Genomic DNA, 13,891 nt, shown 5'->3' with positions numbered 1-13,891 from the left:
AATGCTTCGGTGCAGCACTGCGATGTCAAGTGCCAGAAAATGAGGCCCAATCACGTGTGACGTTTGCTCAAATTCGGATCTCAGATCGACCGATCGCGACCTTCGAGGACGCGACCTGACTCTGACATGTTCACCAGGCCTTGCCTATACGCTCTGTACTGCCATGATGTGCTATATGCATGCAGCATCCGTATTTTGAACATAATTACTCAAGGTACGATTGGCACTTGTGACAACCGTACGTCTACCAAGGCCGCTTTCAAGTTGTCGTGCACTCAGGCTGGAATACCATGCGACTGACTGGCAGCATGAGACTCACCCTGCCGCAACGTTCCGGAGCCTGTATCACACTAGTGCGAGTGGTCGACGTAGCAGGCCTGCTTTCTGACGATAGGTGCTATACATGTTGCGAGGATCACGTCTTACACTTACTGTACAACTGACTTTTGACTACCTAGGTCCTACACACCACAATCGCAAGTTACGCGACACGATACACGAGCTTCTCTCCGCTGTTCTTGCCGTCCCTCAAGTACTGCAGACCTTCGGAGACGGCATTCAACCCGCCCTCCAATAGCTTGACTGGGTTGGGCTGGACCTTGCCTGAGGCGACGAGCTCGGGCGTCTTCGACAGGAACTGGGCCATGTGTGCGTGGTCCTCAGGCGACGCTGGCCAGTTCCCGTAAAGGTTCACCTCGCCGGGGGGAGTGTAGAGCTCGCGGCCGAGGGCAGTGTAGATGAGGGTGACTGTTGTGCAATGCGCCTCAGCTCAATGTGAGTGTCTCGATGACATAGTACGCACATTGCTTCTGAACGTCGTCTCGCAGCTGCTTAGCCTTCTCTTGCAGCGGCAGGATAGTCACCAGCTTTCCTTGGCCAGGGCCAAACGAGTTCAGCGTGAGGATCTGGGAGGCCTCCTTCGAAATCGTGTCTAGTGCGTAGTGCAGTGAGCTCTTGGTGGCCGCCTTGATCTTCGAGACGACCTCTGGGTCCTTATACTGTATCAAGCAATGACTGTAAATGACGTGCCCAACGAGGGAAGAGCACAGACTCCACGTGCATCGAAGACGTCATCCGCCCCAAGAGACTTGCAGAGAGCGTGGTTCTTGGTTGAGGCGACGGTGACGACCTTGTATCCGGCTGCATGAGCAAGTTGTAGCGCGTACATGCCAACGGAGCCTAGAAATGAAGAGTCGTGAGTGACCAAAAGCCATATAAACGATGCAATCCGTTGATGACACGTACTGCTTCCACCATAGACGAAAACATACTCGTCCTTCGCGCTGCTGGGTGGCTCGACTAGGCCGAGTCGGGTAGGGTGGAAGAGGCATTGTACGGCCGTCCAATAGCTGCAATAACGAATGTGAGTCGTACCCCGATTCCCAAACAGATGATACATACGCGCAGCCCATAGTCGCGGCCTGTTCATGCGAGATCGTGCCCTCCGGTACCTTCCAGCAGAGGTCGTACGTCGCCTTCACATACTCGGCATACGCCCCACGATCCTTGTACGTCCCACCCTGCGTGAACCCGGCGACGTGATCCCCGACCTTCAGTCCTGTAGCGTGCAGCTGCGTGACCTTGCTGCCGAGCTTGACGATGTGCCCGGACCAGTCACAACCACTGAGCGTGCCGACTTTCGTGACACCGTCAATATCTGGGCACCCGGCGCTTCAGCTCTCCACACGAACAGGAGAAACCGCAGATGGACATACACTGCCAGTCGGTCGGGTTCGAAGCAGCTGCGACGACTTTCACGAGGATTTCCCAGTCGTCGATCTCCGGGACAGGTATCTCCTCGATTTTGACGGTCTTGTTGGCCTGCGTGACCAACGCTTTCATTGTCTTCGGGACAGACGACGACATGATGCGGCTTCCAGTTTCTGAAGACGACATCAGCGCGAGCTAGTTGCGGTGTTACCAAGGAGCGCACTCACATATGTTCTCGTTTGGACACTGGCGTGAGGGGGTAATGGAGGTTGGAGTCTTGTCGGGCTCGACATTTGGACATTTATAAGGCAGCGGAGCGGACTCTTCACGGTTCGGTGAAGAGAGGGAGTATGTATAGACGTACGTATGATGTCAGTGCCACTGTATTAAGCGCCCGTCGGTCTGCCCGCACTGGGCGGCAGCGACATAACCGGCACCGCGACTGTGGAGTGGCAAGGACAACACCCATGCCCGAATGGAGTTGCCTGCAAAGCACAGTCAGCATTGCCAGCCGCGGAGGCGGAGTTTCTGAGTGCGACTTCAGAGCTTCCGACACAGCAAAGCTTCGAGCGTAACGCGGACGGACCGGATCCGGAAGCGAACTCGAAAGTACTGTAAGTCAGACGACGATCGAGAACAATACCATTATTCCTATTATACATTTCGTCTTCCCACAGACGTCGCAACCCTCTGTGAAAGTCCCCATCTACACGCGGTATACGAGCTTCTCTCCGGTGACCTTGCCCTCCTTCATGTAGAGGAAGCCGGCTGGAATGGCCTCCAGACCGCCCTCCCAGAGCCTGATAGGGTTTGGCTTGATCGCCCCAGAGCTGACGAGCCCCGGAACCTTCTTCAAGAACTGAGCCATGTGCGCCCGGTCCTCCGGGATTGGAGGGTAGCCATTGCCCAGCTTGAGCTCTTTTCCGAGAGCGGTGTAGATCAGGGTGTCTGGAAACGCAGGGCGTCATGTTAGGAACAAGGTATGGATGAGAGTGAGCACGAACGTTCGATCGCAACTTCCGTGTTCACCTTCTTCGCGTCGTCCTCCGGCTGCTGGATGACGATGAGCTTACCAGGTCCGGACGCGAAGGACTTGACGGTCAGGACTTGCGACTCGGGCACGGAGATGGTGTCGAATCCGACGTGCAGCGAGTCGCCAGTCACCTCTTTGATTTTCGAGACCACATCAGGGTCTTTGTACTGCCGACCCATTATCGTTTAGCGAAGCTCAGCCTAAGATGAGCGGGCACCTACGTCGAATACGGCGTCCGTGCCGAGGGACTTCACGAGTTCATGGTGTTTGGGTGATGCGACCGTGACGACCTTGTAGCCCGCAAGGTGCGCGAGTTGGATAGCATATAGTCCAACGGAACCTGAAATGTCAGACCGTAGACTTGTCAGAACATGTGAAACTCCTTTTGCGGGGTAAAGGACGCACTGCTACCGCCGTAGACGAAGATCCACTCGTTCCCTGACGCTTTGTTGGGCGGCTCGACCAATGCAAGACGAGTAGGATGGAACAGGGCCTGGGCGGAAGTCCAGAAACTACAATGTTGATCCTGAGTATTCTGTGCACTGTCGTCCAGCAATTGAGAGGACTTACGCGCAGCCCATAGTAGCAGTCTCCTCGTGGGAGAGCGTGCCCGGAGGCACCTTCCACGTGAGGTCGGGCTCTACCTTTACATACTCGGCGAAGGCACCCCGGTCAGTGTAGCTTCCGCCCTGGTGGAAGCCCGCGACGGGGTCACCGATCGCGTACGAGGTACGTTCTTGCCGACCTGGACGACGTTCCCCGACCAGTCGCATCCACAGATGGTTCCATGGTTCTGTACGAACTCGACGACTATGGAAGTCTCAGTATGAGGTCGGAGACAGTGAGACAAGAGATGGACGCACATTTCCAGTCGGTGGGTTCTGCGCTACCGCACAACCTTGACGAGGATCTCATCGTCGGTAATGCTTGGTACGGGACCTCCGTGACTGCAGCCTTCCGCTCGGGTTGGGTGGTCAAGGCCCTCATCGTCTTCGGGACGCTGGCAGACATGTTCGTGAGTTGCAGGAGAGAGGATTAAAGCCGCGAGTACTGAGGAGTGTGGTGAGCTAAATAGACTGGCCATTATTGCTTATATACCTTCCCGACCTATCCCCGGATGATTCATGTCCTGGGCGATCGAAGTCTGAAGGAGATTCACGCATGCCACACCTCACCAGACCAGGCATTAATAATACAATATCTCCAGCAGGCGATGATCGCGGCTGGCGAAGGGAGCATCGATCTTGGTAAGCATCTGCAGCCAAGCCAATAATCCAGGACTCATGACGTACCATTGCCTCTCAGTGCACCGTTCTCCTGGAACCTCGCGGACTCCGTACTCGTCACGTTGCTTCAAACACATACAGTATCATACTAGAGCTCAGACAAGGCAACAATGTTTATCGCATACAGGTCCATTTCGCAGGCGAGTACGATGGGGATTATGCCGTAGTGGATGCTCCGGTCGCTGAGTGATCGTCCATGCGATCGCGCGGGGAGCACTCGGGCCCCTGAGGAGTTCAGTAATATAGTATAGCCTCCATCCGGGGTTAAACCCAAAATTGGCAAGTCCGCAATCATACAACCACGGACAGCGCCGACAATTCGGGCGAACATGATTGTGCAGAACGAACGCTCTCAGAGACCACTCTCGACCGGGCGACCTTGACTCGACGGAAGACCCTCTGACTGGCTTGTTCGTCTACTCCTACGGGTTGTTGCTGCGCCGTTTTCAGTCACTGCCGCTGCACAGCTTGCCGCGCGTCCCGCCGGAAAGAGCAGACAAGGCGACGCCATGCGAGTAGTGCAACGCAACGGCCTTGTGTTCCCTATCCTCGCCCTGATCCATCTCTGACTCTCTGAGCAGTTAAACGAGCCCTGCAGTCAGGTATGATCCCAGATCTCACCCTTCCACTTCAAGTGTACTGAGCCGTCGATGGTCAGCACTAGGATGCAAACGCGTCGCGCGAGAAGCGAAGTGGTCGAGGAGTGGGCTCAACGTGTCAATCGCAGCAGCCCCTCACCCGAGCCCAGCCCGCGCAAGGTCCCAGAATGCAAGTGGTGTGGCCGACCTCGCAAGAACCATCCGCGCTCGGGTTGCCCCCACGTCGACCCGCCTGTCCCGTCGTCGCGAGCAAACGCTCGGATGACCAGACGCATCAGCTCACGGACGACATGCAGGCGCTGAACATCGACACTCCTGGAAACCGCGCGGAAAGCGTTCTCGGGGACCCCACGGAGCTCGTCACGGAGGCTAGTCAGGAGCTCGCGTTCGGCCCAGCTCATGCGCCTGCGGGCATGGACAAGATGGAGGCGACACACGACCTGCTACTCCGGTACCGGAGCCATCACAAGCAATGTCTCAGCGGTCGACTCTATCGCGCAGTGTCAGCCAGACGAGCACGAGAGTTCCTCCAGAGCATCGTGAAGAACCCGGCGCGTTCATCATGAAGCATGAGAAAGCAGGAATGCCAGGGTTCCTCGCCTTCCTGAAGAAGAAGGGATTTACCGCGACGGTCCTTGCCCCGTAGACGAGGACGCGGAGCTAGTGGCTATTGGGAAGGATGCGCAGCTCGTGCGGCACGTTGGGCGTATCGGGGCTACGCAGACGAAGGCGGTGGATGAGGCGTGCGATCAGCAGGCGCAGAGAGGGGGGTTCCCTGCACTGGTTGCTTGCACAGGTGCGGGAGTAGCTGTTGGCGCTGTGGCGACGTGGACAGGCCTGGCATTTGGTGAGCGCACCGGTGGTCCTGCGCACTGCGTGGACTGGCAGATCGGCGGACCACTGCGCGTCTCCAGGACGGACATACTGTAGAATCACACGTTCACGTCGCTACTGTACATGCTTTGTGTATTGCTCTCGCTGTCGAATGAATTCGCACCGTCTCTTGTCTCTCATCTGTACTTACAGACGCTGTGGGCGGAACACCGCCTCGTGATGCTTCCTTGATGTTACCCGGTCAGGAAAGCCCGGCTGTACCCATGAATTGAGGGACTGCTATAGATGTAAAGCCTGGGTGTTATTCTAGTGATCGACGCTGGCCTTTGAAATTTGGGGGCACGGTTGCTAGGCGTGCTATTGACTGCATTCGGGCTGCATTCACCTGCTATCGTCCACCATGAACGATGCCCAACCGCCACCAGACTTCCCGGAACGCGACGAGCAGGGCAGCGGCGATCTGCCTACATACGATGATCTCGCCGTGCAACATGGCCCGAACTCCAGGTGAGTGGTAGTGTGCCGCTCGGCGCCAGTGGCGAGGACTGAGCCATTGCTGTAGGTTTGGGCGATGGAGGCAATGGATAGAGAAGAGGTACGCCTGTGTTCTCACTGTCCGCCCGCGAGAGTTTGATTGAGACGTCCCTGCAGAGCTGCCGAGCGATACGCGGATACCACCGCGGAGGATCTGCAGCGGCGGAGGGCAAGAGGGTGGGGAGAAGGTGTGAGTCCTTCGCCGTCTTCTTGAGTCGTCTGCAGTGCATTGAGTTCCCCGGCAGATCGACGCACGGCAAGCAGAGCCTTTGCCTCCAGCACCGGGCTCGACGGCTTCGAACGCAGCCCGGTCTTCACGACCTCTTCCACCTACGCCCCGTCTACACATCGAGACCGACCTCTCCGCCTCTGGCTCCTCCTCGACCACGCTTCCACCAAACAAGACGCCTAGTCTTCTCCCTGAACCTTCGCCACCCGTGACACTTATCCCGGAGATTCTGTCTCCTTCACGGCTGAAGCTATACCAGTTCGGGTCTCGCTTCCTCCCTCACACCACCACCGCCATACGATGTCTCCTTCCACTGCTGAACGACCAGATACTGCTGATTGGCCATGAAAGGGGTCTCTCCGTCCTCGACATGTTCCCGCGTGAATGGTCGGATGATGGACTCACGGAGAAAGGCCCGACGGATGCGGAGGTGAGGCCGATATGGGAGGGCGAGATGTACGCACGCGCAACTGTCTGTTTGTTCCAACAATTACTGAGAGCCTGCTGTCTGCTAGAGTGTACCAGATGTCCGTGCTGGAGATGGAAAGTACGGGTCAAGGGACTCCCAGGGCGTTGTGCTTGCCCTCGTAGGTCCCGTACCGGACGAGACTTCGAAAGAACAGGAGGGGATACGAACACTCCGGATGTATAACCTCGCTAGCCTAGTCAGTATAGCCAAATGGGCAATTGCTCAAAAGGTGAGCGTCCATGCACCGCAAATTGATATGCATCTAACAGTATACAGGGTCAGCACACATTGAACCTGCGACAGGCAGGCTATGGCTCTGGAAAACACGGACTGTCCAAGAGACACAGACAACAAAGCAGCCTGACGAAGGGCCTCCGGAGCCTAGTGATCGAGTCGCCCATCGCGCAGCCGCAAACCCCTCCAGACTCTTCCGTCGAACCTCAAGCATCCTACTCGGACCTCGCAAATGCGCCCATGTACTCAAAACGCCTCCCACCACGGCCTTCTGAGGAGCGGGCCGACTCGGATGATTCGCGGTCTTCTTGGGACGCCATGGACGACATGCATGATCTCCCGCTGCTTTGGGCCGCTCACTATACCCCGCTTGCGTCCCCTGGCTCCCGCTTGCACAATACCTCAGTGCTCTTCTACGAGTATTACCGCAATGAAAATCAGCGTACCAGAGGCGGTGTACTACTCGCTGTGGCGACCAAATCCAATATCTTCCTGTACGAAGCACCGAAAGGTGAACGAGCATTCCACCTAGTCAAGGTCCGTTATCTCACTTTGGTTCCTCTGCCCGCACGCTAACGCGTATGTACAGGAGTTTTACACACCTCTGACAGCAAGAAGCATATCTTTTGTCCAGCAGTCCGTGCTCGACTCCATGTCCCGCAGCGCATCGGACGTTTCCCCGCGCAAATCTGGTGTTTCGCGAGATCGACACTCGCGGATAGCCTCCTTAGGCCCTGACAGCTATCGATATCCCACTCAGCTCAGCCTCTTCGTCATCTTCGAGAAGAAAGCGGGGCTCATTCGTATCGCCGACTCGGCCGTCGGAGAGGTCGACTTGTACGAGGAGAGCGGGGGACTGCACCTGCTCAACGCCAACACGATGTCGCCTGGGCGCAGGTCACGGGCTTCATGGGACGGACGAGGCTTCGCTAAAGAACACAAAGGCTTTGGGTGGCCCCGGTGAAGTTCAACATGCCTCCTGCTTTGGGGACAAGTCGGCCGCTGGCTCCGAGCATGTATGTCCTTACGCGCGGGAGGATCTCCCATGTCGTGCCGCACCCACTACCTCCAAGCGTCTCCGCCGTACCACCATACCGTGTCCTCGTGTGGTCTTCCCAGCCGACCGACGTCAGCTGCAGAGTATGCATGCCTTCGCGGGACGAGAACGGACCGCCGCCTTCCTGCAAGTAGTTGCATTCGGTGAAAGTGGTATCGAGGTCCAGGAAGTTCCGCTTTCCTCGTGCTCCAGGCAGAACGCAAGGGAAAGAAGCGGGACGATGAGCCGATACGGGCATCAGTAGACATCGGTGGTGATACTGGGTATCTCTGTGTCGGCGGTCGCTGGAGTCGACCATACTACGCCCTGACGCGTTCCTCTCTGTCGCGAGCCATGATTCCGCCGAGAGTGGATGGTCTGAACAGACCCTCGCAGACAGAGTGCGTGCACACCAGGGCATATACGGCTGGGTGCGGAAGGGCCTCGAGGATTGGCGGGTCTTCTGGGTAGGTGGTACCGGAGCAGTGCACGAGGACGAAGATGACGATTATGTATAAGTACATGCTGGACTAGCTACGGACCAGACATACGAAGTCCCATGTGTACAACCCCATGCATACACTACAAATAGTCCGCTATTTAAAAGATCAATATAATAAGGGGTGTAGATCGTGTGCGAAGACGTGAACTATCCTCTATGATCCTGGTCCGCGGAGAACACTAAAGGATTTTCGTTCTGGCTCCCCTTCACGCGCGGATTCGATGAACTCGACCCATCCCTGGGTGGCACACCTGGCCTCTGCTTCCTGACCACGACGAAGGAACGGCCGGTGTCCTGAGCCGGCGGTTCGGACATCGACATGAGATCACCTTCGCTCATACGCCGACTCTTGCGCCTGTTGAACCAACGCTTCTTCGGTGTCGAATCCTCTGCTGTGTCCACTGCTTCAGAGGGGACGGCAGCGGCACCTTGCGATCGGAGGTTCGCAAGGGCGGATGCGTCCTCAATGATAGCTGTCTGCGACTTCGTCCGGATGTGTGCGGGGGTGCAGCGCCCGCAGGGAGGTAATTGACATCCGCTTTCTTGGGACCAGGTCCGCTTCCGACCGACGGCGTAGGTGGCGGCGAATACTCTATTGTCGAGCTCTGTGCCAAACTGCTGGAAGGCGCTTGTCGTTCGGCACGCTCAGTCGACGGGAATGCTTGGTCAGAGCCCGGCCGAATCGCGTACGGCGACTCGAAGTGCGCCCGACCACCACCGACCCGGGCGAAGCCAGAAGACGACTTCGACTGCTCTGGCGACCGAGGGACGTCATCGACCGGGCTATAGCCAGGTCCTGGGAAAGGCTGCCAAGCACCCATGATGAACCCTGTTTCGTCGTCGCTCTCTTCCTTGTACGGTTGCAGGGCGTGCTCCGGTCGCAGCACTGATGGGGGACCCGATGGCGTCGGCGTGGCGTCTCTGTAAGGCGGGCTCGGCTTCGTTAATGGAATGGTGGAGGGTTGCTTGGCAACTTGGGGCCTGCGCTGGTAAGGCCTCCGAGACCCGCAGCAGCCTAGTAAGCCGAGCGTCCCGAGCAACCCACTGTCAACGACATGTTTGCTTCTGTGGAAGCCCACGCCGCCAATGATCCGGATGACGCCCTCGACAATCTTCACTATCAGCATGAGTAGGAGTGCCAGATAGATCAGCGCGAGTATGCACAGAATGGCATATGCGATCCATTGTGCGGCACCTGCTTCGACAGAGACCTACGCAGATAGCGGACTTCAGAGCTTATGTGAGAGATGAAACATAGGAGTACTCACTATAGGCGTCAGGATGACCAGTAGCACAGCAATGACTATTCTCGCAACGCAGAACAGGAAGCTGATGAGACCCATGCTGGCGCCTTGACCCCAAGGTAGCCACACGCTAGTGCCAAGCGCAGACGCTACCTCAACAACGAGGATGATGATGGCTTGAGCGGTACCACTCCTCTGGCCACATCCAATGGTAACCCCGAACGCGATGTTTGTGGCGAAGAGGAGACAGCGAAGAGCTGCGAACCGTGCCTATAATGGTTATAGAGAGGTCCGAGCGATAGGAGTGTCCATGTTTCATCATAGAGTTTCGTGGTGTTGGTGAGCGTTAGTCGGACCACAAGGAAGATAGGGAGTAGTACGGAGAAGATGGCGAAGGAAATGGCAGCAAGGATGATAGATCCGAGAGATGCAGTCTCGCGTCCGAGGGTCATTTGGTAGCAGGAGAAGATCGTGACGGGGAGGTGGAACCAGATGAGGATACGGACTAGATTGCCGTGCAGGACATTGCTGTGGTACGTCACGAACCCGCTCTTGAGTCGCCACCATCGTCGACCGGCAGGGAAAAACGTAGTCGAACGCAATAGGAAGTGGCTGTTCAACGATCGCTCGTCCGCGCCTTGACCGACGCCTTCAAGCAGGTCCTTGCTCCCGGCTGAATATCGAGGGCTCCGAGAGCCGGTCAACCGCTGATTGGGATCCTCCGTTGAACGTCAGAGAGGCCATCCAATCGATCCCCCATACCAGCATGCTCAGCGCGACTGTACCAGCCAAAATTGCCAAGAACAGGACGAGGCACATGCCAAACAAATCTGAGGCCGGATGCCAACGGTCCATGCAAACGACGAGATGCCTGGGTAGCATCGTCCGGCAGCACGAAGATGACGTTCGGCGCATCGGCATCAATGTACAGAGGCGAAGACGCGTTGTTCAATTGTGCGGCAAAGTTGGACGGGGGGTCGTACGCCTGTACTGTCAAGGGGTGCCAGCGAGACTGAGAACCCGTCGAGCCTTGCGCGAGCGTGATGTCTACATTTGCTTGATCAGTACAGCACTACGTTCTACAAGGACGCCCATACTGAATGTCAACGTAGACCAGGCCGTCTGCGCTAGAAGGGGGTCTGTGACATATGTCAGCCAGACTAAACCATGACTTGAGTAGATAACCGCTACATACAAACGAAGGCCGGCCATTCGACGGCAACCATTGCAAGCGCCGCACACCACTGCGTATGAAATATGATATCTCGCAAAGAGGGTGTACCTTGACATACATGAGCAGACATATGCGATCGCAGCAACGCAGAAACTCACAGTATCTCATGAGTGCCGGAGAATTGGCCAAACGCTCGCCGCTAATGGCGCTAGCGAGAATGAACCCGGCACTCTCAACCCGGGCCCACAAGCCTGTGCCCATCCTGGTGGAACCCCTACCCCAAGCGGATACCAATCTCGCGATGCCGACTGCGACCCAGTATCCAATTGCCAACGCAACTGTTACCCAGAAGACGATGGACGCATGACCGTATACGCTGCCCATAGCACCGGGATCCAAGAGTGTAGTGTTGAGATTCATACAGAACAATAAGTTCTGTCAGGATCTAGCGCGTATAGGCGAGTTTGAAAGGTCGCCAGTTCATAGTCGGTTGGCAACCGGACAGTGGTAGAGAACGCGAAGGGTCCTGGCGAGAATGGACAATAACCTCCTTCCGTAGTATTGCCCAGTAGATCCGTGGGAGGTCGTAGGGTTGAGCAGAAGAACGAATTGTTGTTCCACACCTGGAACGTTAGCTCCTCCGCGACAGTGAACAGGGTCGCTGTCCAATCTTCAGAATTACGCGCAGTGTGTCTATCAGTACTGGATGCTTACTAGCGACCGCGCCAGACGAGTTCCCGTTGGGATTAGACGACTTCATGACCGACTTCGGTGTCTCCCCAAGTACCGTGAAGTTGAGGTACTTTCCCTCCGAGTTCGCTTCATCGAGGACTTGCGCATAGACGGTAGAGATGTCGAACTTGAGGCTAGTATTGCTCTGGTAGTAGCAATCCTCATATTGCAACTGGGCTGGCTGAGCATAGGATGAGGGCACGCGTATGAGACAGAGACAGAGAAGCAAGAGCACGCGAGAAAGAAAGCAAGCGAGGAGACCGCGTGAGCTGGACATGACGGAAGCCGTGAAAGAGGTTCGCTCAGCCCGAGAGCAGGTTCAGAGGATGTCGCCGTTCCGGAGCGCGGCGCCAGGCATGCCTCGAGGCGACGAAGACGAGCGAATGTTTTCCTGCTCCCAGCTCGCCCTCCCACCGCGCTCGCGGGCGGCCGTCCCACGTGATGCACTCCTTGCCCCTCCAGCGAGAACTTACTGAGTTACTCAGTGTTCAAACCTTCGCCTCCGCGTCGGCCCTCCGCTACATCTCCTCTCCTTACTGGCAGGTGCATTCAGTTGGCTCTCGAATTCGAGGACCCGCTGCTCCATGACTGGCCTTGCGCATACGGTGCTAGGCATCTCGCTGAACAGCGGTGCATAAGTGCAGTGCACAGGCTGCTTCTCTAGTGCTTGATGAACGTCATACATCTTGGGACCTTGATCTGTTCAGGACCTGGTAATAGACCTAAGGGCTATGTGGGAGATGGGTCGTTTCCCACCGTGGCTAAGCTAAGCGTTCTTCTGGTACTCAGCGACTGTACCCTCTTTGTTGGACGATGGCAAGCTGACGCAACGAAGTCGCCTTAGATCCCAGTCTCGATGAGATGCGGTATGCAATTGCTGCTGTAGGACTAATCAGTCTCGGCGACTCGATTCTTGAATCAAGAAGCTGCTCAGGTACTCGGATCACTTGGCGTCCGTGGTCAACATCGTATGCAACGTACATTGCAGGCTTTTTCGTGAGCTACCGGACCGCTCGCAGCGTGTCAACCTTGTCCCTCCCTGACAGGTACGTCGTCTTTGCCCTCGCTGAAATCTCAGTCGCAAATTTTCTCGCACATGGCTATACCATATCCCTTTCCTCGTTGCTTCGGAAGTCTTGACAACATCTTTGTGCCGCTGCCAAAGTCGTTGTCGCCTTGCGTGTCAAATCTATGCATACGACGTTGCTCTGTGCGACGGTCGCACGACCGGGGTTCATGCTGTAGCGGAGTTGCCACACGCTGATCACCCCTCGTCGTTCCTGCGAGAAAGGAGCGTACTCTCAAAATCGAGGCGTGCTTGACATGCGGAGTGTTGACAATCTCATGCCGGAGGATACGGCTGCTCTCCATTTCTAGGGTGATCCACATGGTATACTGAGGATCTGTGTGTCCTATGGCGTTACACCGTCGACAACATGAAATACACTGCTTATAGATTGAGCGCCAACGGAGTCAGCTCTGTATCCTGCATCACGAGCCAAAACAATTCGTTGTCGGCCTTGACGAGTGCGGAAGGCTCTTGCCCGTTCTTCCGGAACCTCTGCTCACGAAATCATGTCAGTTGTCGCCATAGGGCAGCTGGTACTGCTTTCGTCGACGTACCTTCTCTGTCAAATAACATTATGGTACACAGCCCTACATCCTATCAATACGAAGGTGGTCCAAGGACGTGAATGCGTCTTCAGAGTTTTCAAAATAGTAGGTTTGGCATGCAGATGGGCCAGCTCAGCCAAAGCTCAGCTGCCAGGCCATCCCGATCGTGATGACACCTATGCTGCATTAGTCAATCGCTCTGACAGATTGACAGGTAGTGGTATGGAGCGGCTCTCATCCTCCGAAGCATATTGCCGGATTGCAGTGTGGCCGTGGGCGTGCACACAGCCTCGCCGCAAGTGGCTTCTACGGGCACGTCGCCCAGGGGGTGCATCCATGGACATGTGGGTCTCACGGACATCCATGTGCTGCGTGTCCCAAACGCCAGCTGCACAATGTATTGCATGTCGGTGCCGCCTTGCTTCGGCTACCGACGGGGCTCGGACTGTCTGTCGATATGGTCCCGACCGTGCAGCCCGCATGAACCCGGTAGCGATGCTAGGATGCTGGTGAGTAAGTATGTGCCACTCTGTCGATCATCCCCAAGTGTAGAGGTCCAGGCTGTCAACAGCTTCCGCAGGAGCCACGGATTCACAGATATCCTCCCGTCTTCGTCTCGCTGTTGGGTTGGTGATTGACGTTAGCGCCTTCCCAAGGACGG

At 56.4% G+C, this 13,891-nt stretch overlaps 4 protein-coding genes across 4 annotated transcripts; 1 reads left to right on the top strand and 3 right to left on the bottom strand.

Moving 5' to 3' along the window:
- Window positions 1-104: 104 nt before the first annotated feature.
- On the bottom strand, window positions 105-2,275 carry B0H18DRAFT_965663 (chaperonin 10-like protein). Its single transcript, XM_048043273.1, has 7 exons — window positions 1,938-2,275; window positions 1,716-1,883; window positions 1,402-1,657; window positions 1,246-1,349; window positions 1,061-1,179; window positions 803-998; window positions 105-747 (listed from the first exon to the last, which is right to left on the bottom strand). The coding sequence occupies exons 2-7, from the start codon at window positions 1,864-1,866 to the stop codon at window positions 482-484; spliced, it is 1,092 nt and encodes a 363-aa protein (XP_047900932.1). The 5' UTR covers window positions 1,867-1,883; window positions 1,938-2,275; the 3' UTR covers window positions 105-481.
- Window positions 2,276-3,967, bottom strand: B0H18DRAFT_965655 (GroES-like protein). Its single transcript, XM_048043272.1, has 7 exons — window positions 3,607-3,967; window positions 3,477-3,553; window positions 3,314-3,432; window positions 3,149-3,255; window positions 2,965-3,083; window positions 2,715-2,910; window positions 2,276-2,658 (listed from the first exon to the last, which is right to left on the bottom strand). Exons 1-7 carry the CDS (start codon window positions 3,752-3,754, stop codon window positions 2,417-2,419), a joined length of 1,008 nt encoding a protein of 335 aa, XP_047900931.1. The 5' UTR covers window positions 3,755-3,967; the 3' UTR covers window positions 2,276-2,416.
- Window positions 3,968-5,862: 1,895 nt separating this feature from the next.
- On the top strand, window positions 5,863-8,482 carry B0H18DRAFT_1080888 (uncharacterized protein; the record flags this gene model as incomplete). Its single annotated transcript, XM_048031295.1, has 11 exons — window positions 5,863-5,969; window positions 6,114-6,184; window positions 6,231-6,681; window positions 6,741-6,756; window positions 6,795-6,923; window positions 6,971-7,465; window positions 7,518-7,888; window positions 7,924-8,115; window positions 8,136-8,154; window positions 8,178-8,298; window positions 8,361-8,482. 11 exons carry the CDS (start codon window positions 5,863-5,865, stop codon window positions 8,480-8,482), a joined length of 2,094 nt encoding a protein of 697 aa, XP_047900930.1.
- A 131-nt stretch (window positions 8,483-8,613) lies between these two features.
- On the bottom strand, window positions 8,614-11,893 carry B0H18DRAFT_1080908 (uncharacterized protein; the record flags this gene model as incomplete). The annotated part of the gene is made up of 11 exons (XM_048031298.1): window positions 8,614-9,004; window positions 9,037-9,677; window positions 9,735-9,905; window positions 9,959-10,429; window positions 10,473-10,540; window positions 10,575-10,739; window positions 10,787-10,849; window positions 10,906-10,992; window positions 11,043-11,319; window positions 11,388-11,554; window positions 11,599-11,893. The coding sequence occupies 11 exons, from the start codon at window positions 11,891-11,893 to the stop codon at window positions 8,614-8,616; spliced, it is 2,796 nt and encodes a 931-aa protein (XP_047900929.1).
- Between the last annotated feature and the right edge of the window lie 1,998 nt (window positions 11,894-13,891).

Source organism: Fomitopsis serialis (assembly GCF_022376445.1).
Source record: "Fomitopsis serialis strain Sig1Antser10 chromosome Unknown B0H18scaffold_1, whole genome shotgun sequence".
NCBI classification, from domain to species: Eukaryota; Fungi; Basidiomycota; class Agaricomycetes; order Polyporales; family Fomitopsidaceae; genus Fomitopsis; species Fomitopsis serialis.
This window is presented reverse-complemented; position numbering and strand designations above follow the sequence as displayed.